The sequence below is a fragment of the Pagrus major genome, chromosome 9, assembly GCF_040436345.1.
Source record: "Pagrus major chromosome 9, Pma_NU_1.0".
Classification (NCBI taxonomy): Eukaryota; Metazoa; Chordata; class Actinopteri; order Spariformes; family Sparidae; genus Pagrus; species Pagrus major.
Window position 1 is genome coordinate 30778409 of NC_133223.1, and position 16910 is coordinate 30795318.

The 16910-nt window shown below is 41.4% G+C and overlaps 1 protein-coding gene across 1 annotated transcript in view; it reads right to left on the minus strand.

Annotated features, from left to right (window-relative positions):
• Positions 1-775: 775 nt before the first annotated feature.
• The window catches only part of mlphb (melanophilin b), a 33545-nt gene continuing 17410 nt past the window's right edge, over positions 776-16910 (minus strand). The window contains exons 4-14 of the mRNA XM_073474255.1: positions 16626-16681; positions 15115-15207; positions 14455-14596; positions 12833-13071; positions 7585-7668; positions 5084-5341; positions 3761-3910; positions 3605-3673; positions 3423-3471; positions 2921-3015; positions 776-859 (exon numbers count right to left, since the gene is read on the minus strand). Coding sequence (XP_073330356.1) covers positions 833-859; positions 2921-3015; positions 3423-3471; positions 3605-3673; positions 3761-3910; positions 5084-5341; positions 7585-7668; positions 12833-13071; positions 14455-14596; positions 15115-15207; positions 16626-16681 — 1262 coding nt within the window. The 3' untranslated portion in view covers positions 776-832. The remainder of the gene's footprint in view (positions 860-2920; positions 3016-3422; positions 3472-3604; positions 3674-3760; positions 3911-5083; positions 5342-7584; positions 7669-12832; positions 13072-14454; positions 14597-15114; positions 15208-16625; positions 16682-16910) is intronic.

A 16910-nucleotide genomic window follows, 5' to 3' on the forward strand; every position in this document is an offset into this window, starting at 1 on the left:
AGTGGTGTTGCACAAAATGCAAATTTCCACATAATGTTGCTTTAAATAAGAATGTATATGAGACTTGTGGGTTTGAAAAATGAACCAAAAGTCCCAATTTAAGATGTATTTCCAAATGAAATTCGAGTACACGTCTGTACAGCCTTATAAATATGATTTAGACAACTGATTATGTAGAAGAAAGGACAAAAATTGAATTTCATTAAAGCTGTTGTTGGTGTCAATATATAAAGAAAATAAAAAGTTAACTACATATATCAGATATATTGTGCCACAATGCATGAACACAGGGAATGTGAATAAATGTCTGTATTTGATTTGATTTATATACATCAAGATTTCTCTAACTAAACATAATATACTATACATTTAATCTTTCTTCTAGTGAGAGGAGCTAAGCTAATTGTTAACGAAGACATAAAAAGTAAGAAAAAGTATTTTTGGATTGGCAGAATAATTCAAAATGTTTCACGTTTTCATTTGTACCATGTGAACATCAGAATAAATAACTGCAGATGTTAGATTAGCACATGTGAATGCTTCTGCACGTTAAGGTGAAGGGATTAACTTGCAGGTTAATGTACATTAGTCATGAGTATACTGTAGGATACAGGTCTAGCAAAGTTAGTGCATATCATGATGTGTAACATACAACAGCTACTGTATATATAAATATAGTTTGGATCTAGCCCAGTAAAATAACACAATAATAATCACAATAACAAGGAAACAGTTTAAAAAATAAAGGTAAGCGCTCCCGTCCTTCTAACAGCGTCTTGAATTATAAATATGAACCTCGGTCGGGTCAGTCACACGATGCTCAGCCGCCTCCTCACGAGCCCTGAGTCATTACTGGTTTCTACAGAGAGAGAGAGAGAAACGGAAACAATGATCGGCTGTTTGATCGATGATTAATCAATCACTACATGCTCTGATCGGGTTAATGAATTCATTAGTTAGTTGTGAAATCATTAATAGCAACTGAGACAAAACAGGAACTACAGCAGGTCTGTAATCTATCTGATTTGGAAACACGTGGATGATTTATGAATGGTTGTTTTTGTATTGTGAGACGTGACGGTTGTGAACGATAAAAGACACTAACAGGAAACTAAGAACAGATTTAAAGAACAGAAATAATCATTTTTTCAAACGATATGTGTTCATTGTTTTAAATAAAATAACCTCACACTGTGTGAAGAGGGTTAGGAAGCAAAAAGTGATAATCAAAGACAAAAGCACTTCTGGACCTGATCACAGCTCGGCTCCAACACAAGAATCCTGCATTTGGCTCCCACATGAATAAAAAAAGGGTCTCATTCAGTTTGAAACCGTTTCTTTTTAAACAACAAACACTTAGTATATTTCATGGCTATTTCTCAAATCTTTATCAATAACTTTAACGACTTCAATCTGAGAAATCTTGGCTGTTGAGACAAAGACGCTCCTTCAGTCCAATCTGTGTGATGCAACAGCGCATGTGTTTTAAATCCTTAAAGTTCAAAACACAGAAGGTTATTTAAGATCGCAGTAAACAGGCATATACTTTCCATTTTCATTGTTATATCCCCCTCAGATAATTCAGCCTCTAATGGGCCTTTTGGCAGCATCCATGCACTTCTTTACTTAAACAATGAAGCATGTGCACATCTTTTTAGTTTCAGTGCAGAAAAGTAATAAAAGCCCCAAAATATTTGGTCCTTATTGTTTAAAAGAGTTTAAATTAACTTCAAACACTGAATTCAGCTGGCGAACATCTTCAATAATGCAACAAGTGCACAGAATATGTTAGTTGATTGTAAAAAGAAGAAGCAAGAATCAAATAAAACGCAAATTATTTCAAACCACCACAAAGTCTGATTGGACACCTTTATGCCAGAAGAAGACAAAGCCCAGTGTAACCAGTTAATGAAGAGTTCATTTCCAACGACAGGCTCACTCAATAGTGCGACACTCTTATTTGCTTTTTTTTCAACACCACTCTTATGTCCGTCTGTTAGATATGAAGCTCAAGCCAGCAGCTAATTAGCTTAGCTTAGCATAAAGAATGTAAACAGAGGGAAACAGTTAGCCTGGCTCGGTCCAATCCACCTGCACTGTAAAGCCTGACGAAGTGACTTAGAAATCAAAGTCTAAAAACAAAGACAAAGATTTTTTTCTTTAGATGGAGCAAAGTTAGCTGTTTCCTCCTGTTTGCTAATGTCAAGCTAAGCTCATGGCCTCCTGTCTCTACTGTAGCTCTCGAGTTAGTGCACAGACTTAAGAGTGGCGTCAATCTTCATCGTTATTATTGTATTTTTATGTCAGACTATTCCTTTAAATTGAATATCCTTCAGGTGTAATTTGTAGAATATGGCCAGTATTTGAAGAGAGTTCCTGGAAAATATGGGACAGCATATCACCAGAATATCTGACAACTGCTACTCTTAGCTATCTTTGGCTATAGCTACCGTTAGCTAATTAGCTCATGGCTCAGTTAACCTAGAGTTTCCCTGGGCTGGGACTTCAAATCACTGGGGAGTCACCATGTGAGAGAGAACAAGGCGGGACACTGGACTGGGCCTGAACACAGCCTCCAAGACCAACTGAGGCAATATGGAGGCGATTTACAGCAGCTCTGACAAAGTCTATGACTGACAGAAAGCCATGGATGCCATGCTAACTTGCTACGTAGATGTATTTGACAATTTTTCAACACTGTTGTGTCTTCTTTTTTTAAAAAATAATCATTTTTGGTCCTTTTTAAACCAAAATTCTGGCCATATCTCACAAATTGCTCCGAGCAAGAACAATCTGAGATCGTACATTTGAATTTTTTCCCCCTATCATTACTTTTGATTAAGCTTTTTCAAATTTTTCTTTTTCAATTGAAGTGGATCTGAACTCTTCTTTGCACCCAGCGCCGTAGAGGGGGTCATACCGCAGAGGTAGCCCTGGGGGTGGGCTTGGCCACTGGGTTCCTCTGAGTCAGGGAGCCCCTGTAGAGGGAGTTCCTCACAAACCTGTCCACCTGATCTGGAAACATACAGCAGCTATTGTACATGCACATCATACACTCTCTTTTGTGGTTTCATATTTCATTTCGTTGTCAGGTACAGTACTACTTGAGTTAAATTTTCCACAGTAGAGCTTCTCAGTGGCACGACAAAAATAATACTCTGAAAATGTTTTGTTTAACTACTTGTCTCCTCAGATTATTCCACCATTTATAGCTCAGTATGCCTGTGGGAATACTCCGTGTTGAGAATCCAAGTATCTGATATACAGATGGGAAAAGTGAAGCTGCAGTACAATAGGACACAGTGTTTTCTAGCTCTCAAAACGGATCATCATGTTCTCTGAGTTTAACAAGGTTAAGATGTTTTTGAGTCATTGACAAGGCCCCGGGGATCACGCTCAAGGGCAGCAGTGTCGGCTCTTACTTGTGGGAAAGTTGTGGGAAAGTCTTCTTGCTTGGACCGGGATCGCAGACTGGAAGAAGACAACAAGTCATTGAGTCAACCAGTAAGATTAAATCTGCCCTCTGAGTATCTCTGCTTCCTGTGCACTCTGACTCTGAAACTCTGGCTCTAAAATTAAATGAAGTGTAATTAAATGTCTTTACCCTTCGTCTTCTGTCCACGGGCATCCCGGCAGCGTTCAGGGCAGCGATCCTGTTCTCTATGTAAGAAACCTTCAGGATAAAAAGGGAGAAAGTGACTCTGCACACTTCAAAATAAATCAAATATGTCAGCTGAGCTCGGATCAGCTGATGTCTTACCTCACTCTGGGCGCTCTGGACGTTGGCTGCAGCCTGTGCCACCTGGCCCTCCAGCTCCACCAGCAAAGCTGTCGAGCCCCTGAAGCTCTCCTTCGATGACTCCTCCAGAGGGCGCCACTTCCTCTCAGGGCTCTCCGTCGAGACGTTCGTCTACAAGACAAATGTGGACAAATTAAAAACATTTTCATTTGTTTTTCCACATGAAAAATTGATCAAGTAGTTTCTTTTTTGTGGGCCTTTTTATGGTTTTAATAGAGCATCAACAGACGAGAGAAGACAGGAAGTCTGATCAAACTCTTCATAAACAATTCAAAGTTCCCTGTTGTTTAACAAATGCGCCATTTTAAGGATTTCAACGTGGCGTTTATTCGATTTTTCTGCATAAACCACATCGATGTGCTTTAGAGGATTTTTACGTATGCCTTAAAACATGTGTGGAGGGGATCTATAAGTAAGTCTTTTTAAAGTGTAAGTTACAGAAAAAGGTGTTAATGCCCTACAACACCTCGACCACCACTCGGGAATTTGTACAGCTTCATTGGAGTATAAAATCTGAATGATTTGCTCCTGTTGAATTTCTTCTGGGCGATCAGACAAAGTTATTGGCTTCTTATCAGATCAATAATTTGTTTAGCATCCATGTAAACATGTTGGAACCGCTGATCAGAATGATTTCAACTGTAGAAAACTGAAGAAACAATGTCCGTGTAATCGCAGCTCGTAAAACATAAAAAGCTTTTTTTTAAGTCTGATTAAAAGCAGAACAGAAACACGCTGACCTTCGTCCTCTTCGGGCGTAATGGAAACAAAACAGTCAGCCTTACAAGTTTGGGCCTTATCGGGTTCTGACTTCAGAGGAGTGTGTAGTAACGTGACACTTTAAAAACTTGGGAGAGGGGAAATGCAGTTTGAACAGGACGGTGGTAGTTACGTAAGAAAACCACAGTATCTTTACTCTCCTGAGTGCCGTAGCTCTGCGACTTTAGAGGGAAAGAAACGTCAGGGAGAACAGTTCAGACTTCTCAGAAGGAGCTTTTTTCTAGTCAACTCTGCGTTTCAGAAAATCTGGGATTGATGGCTGCAGAGGAAAAATAAACGCTCGGGCTGAGTGGCCTGATTTATGACTACAGTATGTGCTTGAACTGGATTCCAGCGGAGGTGGTATGGAGTTTCATGAGCCAGGCTGTTTGTTAAAGTACAGAATGTGCAACGATCCAGATGTGCAGCAGAATGAGTGTTTCTAATGAACTCTCTGGCATTAAATGAAGTGTTAATCCAAAGAACCTTATCTCCCTCTGCTGATGTTTGCTCTTTTAATGCTACCTTCTCAGAGTGAGTCTGCTGAGGCAGCTCCTCCTCCAGCCTGGAGACGGTGATGCTGGATCTGGATGTGGGTCTGGTAGGCAGTCTGGAGGGTTTGGTATCCACCTCGGTCCTGCTGGAGCCCTCCTCATCAGAGCTCAGGCTGTGGTCGCTGATGTTGTCCGTCATCTGGTGCAGCTTCTGTCTCAGCTGCTGCTCCTCCAGGTCCACCTCCTCCCACTGGGGGAGAGGAGAGGAGCTGCTTGGAGTCGGAGGAGCCTGGTTGGGTTTGGAGGAACAGAGCAGAGAATATGTGGCTGAGAAAAAACCTCGTTGTTTGTGTGAAGGCAGGCGGTGTGTTGCCTCTGTGGATGAGCACTGATTGTGTTTCTGGGTGTTTCCAAAAAAGAGAAAGAGATCAGAGGACGCTGACTTAGCTTTAGCCTCGTTTCCACCCAAAGTACCTGGAGCTTTTTTTACATGAAACTACTTTCGAAGGAACCTAAAGCGTCATTTTGTTTTCTGTGTTTCCACCACAGTGTAAAGACAAACATAGGTTCGGCAAATTAGTCCGCTGCTGTATTGAAACAGCTGTTTTTTCAGGCTACGTCGTTAACTAACTAACGAGGAGGCCTGGACGACGCCGTCGGTCCATCTGTCATATGCTTTAATCGCTGACTCCATGTTGATGTGTCGAAGCACAATGAACAGAAGAAAAAACTGGTTTCAGCTGCAGATTTTTAAAATTGGCAGCTGAAATAAATGTGGAAAGTACTTGGATTTTTTTGAGGGGTAAAATTTTGGAAATGCACTGAGTTCCTGTACAGCTTCCTCGTCTCTTCCTGCAGAAACGTGTCTAATGATAAACTGAAAGCATTTAAACTCTCCTGTTACCACAGCGATCATATGGACATGAACACAGGCGTGTTGCATGCAGACTCTGAAGCTGTGGTCCACCACAAGAAAGAGGAAAAGCATGAGACAATCAAATATTTCTCCATTTGAAGCTGAGTAGTCATTAATCACCAGATGAGCTGAAGTTCTGTGTTTAGTTCACGGTTTGCTGTTTTTGTGGGTCGGCTCAGTATCTGATGGTATTGGTCATCAGATTGGATTTCAGAGCTCACGTTCCACTTAAAAAAAACAGACCGCAAACCCACATGAGACGTCAGTGTTGATGAGGAGGACGGACATGAAAGAGTGTTCGTCTCTCCTCATAATCAGAATCATTGAACAATGAGCTGCAAATAAAATCCCCCATATTACATTTTCAAAACAGGCTTGTTACTTTAGTTTGATGCATTTGAGGGGAAATATGTATTATTGTTATTTTGCGTTAATGCACGCCACCTTCATCTCATCACAAGACTGATTTCAGACGTAGCAGACGTAACAATGTAAAAGACGTAAGAAGACGTAAACAGACAGAGAGGGAGGCTGGAATGGGGAGAAAAGGCGTGTTAGTGTCTCGTATCTGCAGAGATTTTCTTATTTTCTCACTTTGTTGCTGCTCGGGACGCTTTACCAACCCAAAATGTGGCTATTTGACGTCCTGGGAATGAGACTCAACAATCAACTATCTTTGTGGTGCGTTCAGGAACAGCTGGGACAAATCCTACTGATTCTACCTTTAACTTCAGAGGGAGACTTTTTACTCTGATACTCTGAGTACATTTCAGAGCCTGTACTCTATTACTTTTACTGGAGTAAATCAGTAGAAGTATCTGTACTGCTACTGGAGGAAGGAATGTGGGTACGTTTGCCACCTCTTGATGGCAGTGTTGAGACTGAACCGAACAGTGAAGCATCAGGCAGTCAAACTGAAACAATCAGCTGAAAGACGCTAAAATTCTGTGGGTCAACAATCAACTATCTTTCACCAGAATTGCCTGCTGCACCTTTAAGACTTACACTACATGTTTGTTTTGTTTAATTATTAGCAGCGATGCTCTTAAAGGGACCAGAACCATTAATGATTCAATCACACGAACAGCTCCACTAATGAATATCACTGTTCGCTGTTCACCCACTTCAGCTTGCAGCACGCAACATATGTGGCCGTGCATGTAGCTGCAGCCAGAAACCACTGAATGCATATGGAAACATGGCAGTCAGTCAGGAGTCAGTCTGTGAGGATGAGGCCGAGGCCCGGTATGTATCCTGTCGTCTCAGACTTAATGAACATCAGCTGTGTGAGCAGCTCAAGTGTGGATACAGAACAGAACAGGACAGAACTTTTTCTTTTCATTTTGCTTGGTTACATGAAGTTTTGTGGCCCGTTAAGGTTCATATTTCATATGAAGATTAAGAAAACTGAATGTTTGTCACTCATTCATCCATCATTAGTGTGTTAGTGTCTGTTTCACAGTCTCTGTGCATCTGAACATCTGAACATGTTCTCGGCAGCTTTTTAAAATGTTTTCCCACAGCCTCCTGTGCAACAGCCGGGCTGAGGTTTGATGATGATGATGATGATGATGATAACTGTTTGGTAACTGTGATGTGTGATTTGATGGATTTACCTGGTCGTATGCTGGGATGACATTCTGCTCTAAGTGGTTCAGGAGGTTCTCAATGGCTGACACGCGTCTGTTCAGGTCACTGATCTGGAGAACGATGAGACAAAATAAAGAAACAAAGAGGAAAAAATTCAGAAGCACAGACACTTGAAGGTATTAAGGAAAATAAGTAGTTTCTTCAAACAACATATACAGCACAGTTGAACAGTTAAATCACCCAAATAATTTCATATGATACCGATTTCCCTCGGACGAAGCAAATCAAACAATAAATTGGCGCAGAAATAAATCTTTCAGAGACGGATGACCTTCAGTCTGTTCTCCTCGTGATGAAGTCCATGCTGCACTTTCACATGTTCCCATCAGAGTCTGAGCTCAGAGCCAAATCACCTCATCCCCAAATCTGATTTCACTGTAATTTAGAGTCTCTCTGAGATCTGAGACTTTGATCACGGTAATTCATGATGGAGAGAAAAATAAAATTAAAATCTGAGAAATTATGCTGCACATGTGAAATAAAAGAAACGTTCCCTTTGATAATCAGTCACGATGCAGGAAGGCTTTTTTTTTCAAATCAGGAAGTGAAGCAGACGGTCATCAGACACACACTATCTATTGAGTTGTGCCTCTCAGACAGTAGTTCATCCTGTCAGACTCCAAAATCCAGCTTCCCTCCTTCCTCAGATCCCCAGACGTAAAACATACTGATTTATTTTATAGACCGAAGAATAAGAACCAATCAGGTGTAAACCCACTGTGACATCACATCATTGTGATGGAGGATCCATTTTGAAGCATCAAGATTTGCTTTACGGCTTTGCCATCTTGTTTCCTGGAGCCAGAAGTGACCATATATGGATGAGAGGGTGGAGCTGGGGAGGATATCCTGATTGGATCCGACTGAGAACTCGTGCCGTGGTAGCGGCTTGTCAATCACAAGGTAGCCACGCCCTAAAGCATACCCTGCTTTATCGTCTATTTTACAGTAAATGGGATCATAATTTACAAAATGAACATCATACTGTGTTTAAAAAGACTCTAAACTAGAGTTTGAGACCATAAACACATCAGAAAACCTTATTCTGAGGTGATAAATCAAGTGAGAAGTGGGGTCTTTTTCTCATAAGCTTAGATACAATTGAACTTCTATTTGAAACCAGTGGAGTCGCCCCCTGCTGGCCACTAGAAAGAATGCAGGTTTAAGGCACTTCTGCATCGGCTTCACTCTTCAGACCTGGAAGCTCCGTCCATATTTTATACATCAGAAGTATCTTTGATGTGATGGGTATTTCTCGCCCTAAGTCGTGCCTCTCAGGCAGTAGTTCCTCTTCGGCCATGTCCAAATCCACAATGTGAATCAATGCTGCCTAGGAGGCCGAATTCAGGTCAAAAAAGTCCCTCAAATGTTTTTTTGTTGTGTTTTGGCACAACTTAGACATTCACTGGTTGCATCGTGCTAGTTTAAAACACCTGACAACTTACTTTATCATCCAGCGTCTTACTAAAAGGGAAAGAGTTTTAAATGAACACAGTTTTCTGCTAAAATTAGACCAGACCACTAGTTTTTTCCAGATGGAACGTTTCTGTATTTCTTCTTCGTCTTTTGTTATCTTCTCACTGATTTGAAGTGGGCGAGACGGCATTAAAAAAAAGGTGATGTCATATATTTCCATAAACCAAAAAGACTTGAGCCGAATTAAATAAATTGCGATTTGATGACAGTCATGAGGTTGTTTACTTCTGTTTCCAGGCCACTGTTTATCACATCTGGTCCAGCTGCATCAACACAGTCCTGATGTGGCAGATTAGTGGAGATTATGAGTCGTTTTCAAACTCGTACAGGGTTTCGGCAGCCAAATGGTTGCATGTCATACACTCCTGTCTCTTTCCATTTCCTGTCTGCCTCCTCACTGTCAAAAAAACACATCTAACTTTGATTGTTCCTGATTGAGTCGTGAATATTTCATGTTTTAGAGAAATACTAGTAAAGTTTTGAAGTTACCTTACTGTAGGATTGTTTATGATACTGTGGGCTACACATGTTTGGATTTTGTGACACGTTAGCTGTCTGACTCATGCACGCATGTTAGCAGAGCAGCTTCAGTCCTCTGTGTTGCGTTCAATCACAGTATTTAACGTAGTTCATCAGTGTTTCGGTAGCACTCAAGACAGAGATGGGGAATCAAATCTTCACACATACAGTTCAGTGACATGATACCTGAGATTTGGGACTCATGGACGGTTAGCAAACATGTTTAGCTCAGCATCAGCTATCTAACATTAGCTTGCTCCTGGCTTTTGTAGCTAAGTGAGGTTAACTTGGTTGTTATTCACATAGATTGCTGGCTGTGGTTTGCTTCTTGGTCGTCTCTCTGCTCATTCATTTTACTTTCATCTGCAGGATGTTGTTATTCTAACAGACTCGCTCTGTCCTCAGTGTTTTGTCAGGGTGATTGATATCGGTCGATTCATTTTTTTTGGGCTCTCCCTCCCGCCTGCCTGCCGATGCTGGACTGTTACATAACGTAACCTTTGTCTTAACTTTCTCACAGCAGGAGGATTTATTTGTTCCCAGCCTTCATTTCTTCGTGTCTTCGTGAGAGAATGTTAAATATTCTACCTCGCTGTGAAACCGCGGCACATGAGGGGTCCTGCAATGTGACACAGTGGCTGGAGATAATTTCATGCTGCATTTTAACAGCCTGTTTAAAGTGATCATATACCTACAACTAATCAATCAAAGAGGTCTGAGCAGACCAGATGGCGTGCAGCGGATGATACAAGTCATATTAGAACAAAAGGAGCCTCGAGTCCTGACTTGGACTTACAAAAAATGATTTGAAGGCATCTCTGCTCAGAGCCAAACACGCCAGATGAAAGAAGACTTCATTCACCTACAGCGTGAGTGAAACACGAGCCACTCTGCAGCCTGTAGTGATTCAAGCAGAAACATATCTGTTCACAGCTCCAACGCCTCCTCAGACACTTCAGTCCAAAATCTCAAAATCCTTTCCTTGTAAGGAAGCGTCCGCATGAGTTTTTATTTTAACCATCATGCAACTGATAAAATATATATATATATATATATAAAATATAAAATATATATTCAACTTTCACTGGGTTACATGTTTCATCAGTCCTGATAATAACGACCAAATATTCATTCATTTTCAGGATTTTTACACATTTAAATACCAGTTTGTTCACATGATTTTATTTTTTGAATGAAAAAAACAATATATTTAATATATATAAAGTACTTTTATGGTAGTTTTTGACATGCTAAATTTCCCTATCTAGTGATAAATAGTAAAAATTACAAAAACTCATTTAGACCACCAGTCTGTCAGTAACATACAAAAACACCTTTGCCAGAATGTATGCAATATGCATTAATACATCCAAAACAGTCCAAAAATGAAAGTTAAAAAAACATAAACTGTGTCCACAGTTGCAGGAGGTTCGTTTGTGGGTTGTCTGTGTATTAAAGATGTAAACATGCTGTATCGTTGCTCGGCACCACTGTGGTCCCACATGTCTCCGGATCTGTACAGAGTCTCTGCTTGTTCTCTCATCCTGACGTCTTCTTCCACAAACAAGATCAAATTGGACACGTCAGTCGACTTCTTAGCCTCGCTCGGCGGCACGAATGTTTGCCAAATCGGAAATCAAACGACAGGAAGCGACACCCGCATGCTCCCGATGAGTCACTGTGTGTCTGAGCGAGCAGCCAATGGGATTCATCACGGCTGGTTCTGATGTCTGACAGGCACATGTTGGGCCCGTTTGTTTCTCACAGTGTGTCGCCCAACTGTGGATTTTTGCGTGACAGAAGATATCAAAGGTGGCCAGGTGGGACTGATAACGCCACACAGCTTAATCACTTCCCTTGTTTTCATATTTCTTATCTTTAATAACCACAGAGGACATCTTTTGAATCAGATAATCCACGTTTCACCTCAATGATTAAACATTAAGTCTCAGTGTGTCAGAGCTCAAAGACACACGATGTGGATCCTGGAGGGCAGACGAGGACACGTGAAGACTTATTTCAGCCAAACTTCACAGTAAACAAAGTCTGTTTTCTATCTGCTCCCCGTGAACACTTGTTGTGATCCTTTCCAGGGACTGAGCTGTATGCAAACACATAAATAGACCCTGATGTAATGTATGTAACCGCCCTCTGATCCTGCAGCTGTCTCTATCACTCAACGTGTCAACCGGATGAACTCGTGTGTGCGCGCTGAAAAACAGTTTGTTACTGTCGCAGAAATTCAAGATCATAATTCATGAGAGAGTTTTGTTTGACTCCTCAGTTCAGAGCTGCACCACGAGGTCGAACGTTATTTTTCTAATAATTATTTCTTCCCCTGAGTGAACTATTTAAAAATCTAATTGACAGCCACGTCAACCCTGCTGTGCATTTTGAAATGAAGTGATTCTCAAAGCTTTGTGCCAAAACTGTGTCAAGGAAAACAATAAACTTTTATACTGCGTCATTAAAAAGCCAGATGGTTTGTTGTGTACAAAGCTGATTGATATCAGACAGAATATCTGTGCAGCGATGGGAACTGATTGCGTAAGAAGGTTTGAACATCGTGAACTATGACCGTCTTATCTGTTATTCCTGGTGTGCGTGTGTTAACGGGGCAGTTTTAACCAATTTGTAAAATGTAAAACCCATGATGCCGTCACTCAGCAGTCGGCAGCGGACACTGACTCACTACCACTCGCCACAGCTAGATGGCAAAATACGCTGGATTCATCTGTAAATGCTGCATCATGTCAAACCTCCAGCTGTTTATTCAGTCTCACTATCATCATTACCTGCACTCACACCTGTACTTTATATTTTACACCTGCACTGTCTGCTCTTACTGCTGCACCTATTCCTTGTCTCACTACTTGTAAACTGTGAAATTGAAATATAGTTGAATCCAACCTAATCTAATCAAACATGGTGATGGCTGTGCATTAACACACAGTGGAAGGGGGAAAAAATGATAGGAGTGGTTGTGTGTTTAGACCGTAATCCAACACGAGGTGGATCCAGTACTTTGGCACTGATCCGATTGTATTTATACTCTAAATAAAATGTAGTTATTGGAAATACTTCTACAAACCTTCTACTGCTGTTTTACAACAAGAAGAAAAATGTTTTCACGAGCGTCCCAGAGCTTCTGCCAAGCAAATATAAAGTAAGCGGATTTTATTTGATGATAAAAGATAATAATATGGATGTATTAAAGACCTGCGGTGGAGGGTTTGTTGAGTTCAGGCTCTCCTGCGAGGTGTGGGTGAAGTGGCCCAGATGAGACTGGTACAGCGGGTAGAGCTGGCTGTGGTCGTCCTCCCCCTCGGAGTCGTCGGCGCCGGGCAGGTAGCTGCTGCACCGGGGGCCCAAAAAACTCCCGCTACCACAGGAGGAGTAACTGAGGCGGGAGACGGAGCGAGAGGGGATCGTCCTGTTGTCTGTGAACACCAGGTCATCTGGAGGAAACATAAGATAAATCAGTAAATGAAAGAGACATGCTGGTGTCGTATTGCACTCATGTGTGAGTTGGACAACTTATTATTGACCCGCTATTTATTTTTTGTACATAAATTGCAGGTTAAAATTGCTGCAAATAGTAAAAACACGTTAAAAGTCTCGCTGCTGATTGGTTGACACAGTCTACAATACTTTTCTCAAATTTTAGGAACACGTCCACACTTTGAAGAGGTCATGTGACCTGACAACACTACAGACACACAGATATCAGATTTAAAAGACAATCTTTGGCACAGAGTTATGATCCGTATTATCCAGCTCTGCTACGAGCTTACTTTGTGTTGCAGAAGCTGTTTTAAGGTGAATCAAGAAGAATAAACAAGAGCATTAACATAATTTGCGTCTGATTCAGCAACATGAATTAAAACACATCTTTTCAAGCTGTTATGCAATATGATATAAATAATAATATCATTTTATTGAATTAATTTGGAATAATAAGTTAGTTCACAGTAATAAGCCCATGTTGTGGAAGACTGTGTCACAGATGAAACATGAAATATTGTATTAATAAATGTTTTGATGGGCAGCACTCAGATAACATCTGTAACGATATATAATGTTGTTAGAAACACACGATAAAACACAAACTTATTCTGGTCGGTCATGACTAAAACTAATGAATTAGTGCAGCCACACAAGTAGTGACTGATGTTTGTTTGACTGCTGTATATCAGCTCTGTCCGTCAAGCTGTACGTCATAAAACTAAACTATAAAAATGAAGCCGCAAGGTCGCAAACATCACGTCCGCCTACACAATGCAAGGAAGTTAAAAGACAAAATATGCCATTTGAACATTTCCTCGTTGCGAACATCTATTTTCTGGTAGAGTTCTGCAGGTTTTCAGCACCAGATGAAGCTCAATAGTCGACTAATGGAGACAACTTTATGATTTCATGGTCAACAATGAATGATCTTTTAAGAAAACTCAATAAAACTAAGAAAAGTTGTTAGCGAGCTGTCTAACTAGCCAACTAACCACTGAACAGCAAGAAAACTACGTTAGCTTCTACGCTACAAAATATTCTATGTGAATTATGGTAAGTGGTCAAAAATTGTGAGTAATGTTAGTTAAAGAAATACAGACATAAAATACATAGAACATGGAAACGAGGCCTTTTCATTTCCAGAGATATGTGTTGTTGCTTTCAGGACAATTTTTTAAAAGTTGCAGAGCTTTGTTAAGCTAGTTGACCCTTTAAGGTCTCTGTATTTTCTTTATTCTTCATAAGTAGGTCAACACTGTCACAAACACTACAGCATGGGCTCCTCACATGTTTGAAAGTGAAGTTGAGCTGAGATGTGTTTTCTCGTTCTTTACCTTGCTGTGAAGCCCTCCTCAGGTCCAGACCTTCGTGTTGCTCCTTCAGAATCTGGCGGAAAACAGAAGCCATGTCGGCCTCCGCCAGCATCGACTCCCTCCCGCCGACATCCATGTCCATGATGTCCTGGGAGACCTGGGCCTGAGGGCGAGGACGGAGAGTGGTGAGCGCTATTGTGACAAACGAGCTAACGACACTGTATCTACATTAAAACATTTACAGCTGAGGTGAGTGACTTCTTCATTTGATGTTTTAATGGCAGCAGTTTGGTGAAAAAACTGTCTTTTTAGGCTCATTAGATTTATTTTTCAGCTCCTGTGTCTCGGTTTCCTGCAACTTGAGTCTCTGTACGTTTGTTAAAATTCTGTCTTGTCGGAGGATTCTGTTAATGAGCTGACAGAATGTGTTAGCATCTGTGCACACAAACATCCACATTTGGATGTACACAACGAGCGTATTGTGGCCAGATACCAGAATGAATAATGACAGGGCTCAGCACTAATAACATATTGTCTGGCTGAATCAGACAATGTTTGGCAAAGACAGAAAACAGAAACAAGCAGAAACAGACAGAGGGACTGTTGTATGATTGCATGCAGATCAGTCTGGTTCTGGGGTATGAAAAGCCGGTTCTGGCGGGTTTTGGTCCGGCCTTTTACCTGATTTGACCGTCCTCTTGATTCGATGAGGTAGTCGCAGCCCGGTTCGAAATCAAAGGGATCGACAGTGAGCCGCCTTTTGGCCTTTTTCATCTTTGGAGAGCAGAAAGGGAAACGCCGTCACCAACCAAGGAAAGAAAGATGATTCAAATGAAAAAGTAGAGGTGTAGACCCGCAGAGAGGAGAGGAGAGGAGGAGGGAGAGCATTCAGAACAAAATGAAATCCCCACCACAACAAGAATTCTCACACTGATTATCAAACAGTGTCAAAGATCACTGGATATATTTTTTTTTCTCCAGAAAACCAGATGCTGAGAGCTGTGACTTCAATATAAAGTTATTACAGGAGAGTTACTAGGAGAACATCTGCTTTGCTATTTCACTGTGTGGCCTCGAAAGACAGTAATTTATTTTAAGACCTAAGATGTGAGCCGTGTTACAGAGAGAGGAGGCTCTTAAACGAGACGCTGAATCCCTTCAGGCTCTCTGAGTTTGGAGATGACCTCTCCCTGAGGTGTTTCAGAAGGCAGTGCTGCGTCTGGACCAGTAGAGGGCACTCTGTCTAAGTGAAAGTCACACAGGGGATGCAGGAAACTCCACTCTGCCTCCTCGTAGTCTTTTTTTAAAACATCCATCAGAAGCCCTGTCATATATTGTATAAATAAAACTGCAGTAGTCACGTTGGAAACGAAGCATCCAGAGACCCAGGAGAGCCCGAGAGTCCTGTCAACATTTTTTTCCTCCTGAGCAGCGGCTGCAGTGATTGAAAATAAACAAAGCTGAGCTCCCACATTACACAGAGACTGTGGTGTAAACAATAGTAGTTCAGCCTTTATGATGAATTCCAGCGGACTCCAGAGTTCCCCTTTCTTTTACAATCTCAGGACTCCGACCAGAGGCTCTTTCAACTCTGCTCGCCCTCTTTTATGTCTGCGATTATGTATGACAGCCTGGTATTTACCCACAATACACTGCTGCCACCGCCGGTCCGACCGTGCCTAACCTCAGTCGTCACGAGCTGTCAGAGCGTTCCAGTTGTTCATGAGGGCTGGTGAGATCACACAGACACCCCGCGCAGAAACACCTCTGCTTTTTCAACACAGGAAGGAGGCGAAACATCAGCAGACCCTCTCAAGATGTTTCAGGACTCGTGTCTGCAGAGTGCTGACTTGAGCTTGAATGATATGGCCTCTGATTTGTCTCTAACACATTTTTAATTAAGAAACAGGCAACATGTGAGGCGTGGGGGGGAACAAGTCAACAAACACGAGCTCTGAAAATCCTCAGAACTAGTTATGTTGTGCTGTCTGGGTACAAATTGATATCTGCTTCTTGTTTTATGATGCATATCACTCGAATGAAACTTAAGCACCTAAAAAATGAGATGCAGGATGCAGATTTAATTAATGTTCTTGACAAGAAAAGACAGATTAGACGATTAGTTACAGAGAAAGAACCACATGTACGACTTCTTCAGCCATGAGAGACAATTATTTTAAAAAATGAGTTACCTCTTTGTAGTGTTGTGAGTCTGTGGCGTCCATACTGTGCTCCTCATATCCATCTGCTGAGAAAGGAGGCACACATGTTTGTGAATATACTGAAAGATAAAGCAGCTGATGTCTGGAAAGTGATGAAGTCCACAAATAAAGTCATGTGGATTCCTCTATATGTGCATGCATTTGTCAACCAGACGTCTCTCAGACCCGCGGGATGACTCCTAACCCGATGACCTTTGTGCATCTTGCAGCAAATCAAACGCTTCTTTCTTTCTTTGCACCCGGCTGAGCTGAAGT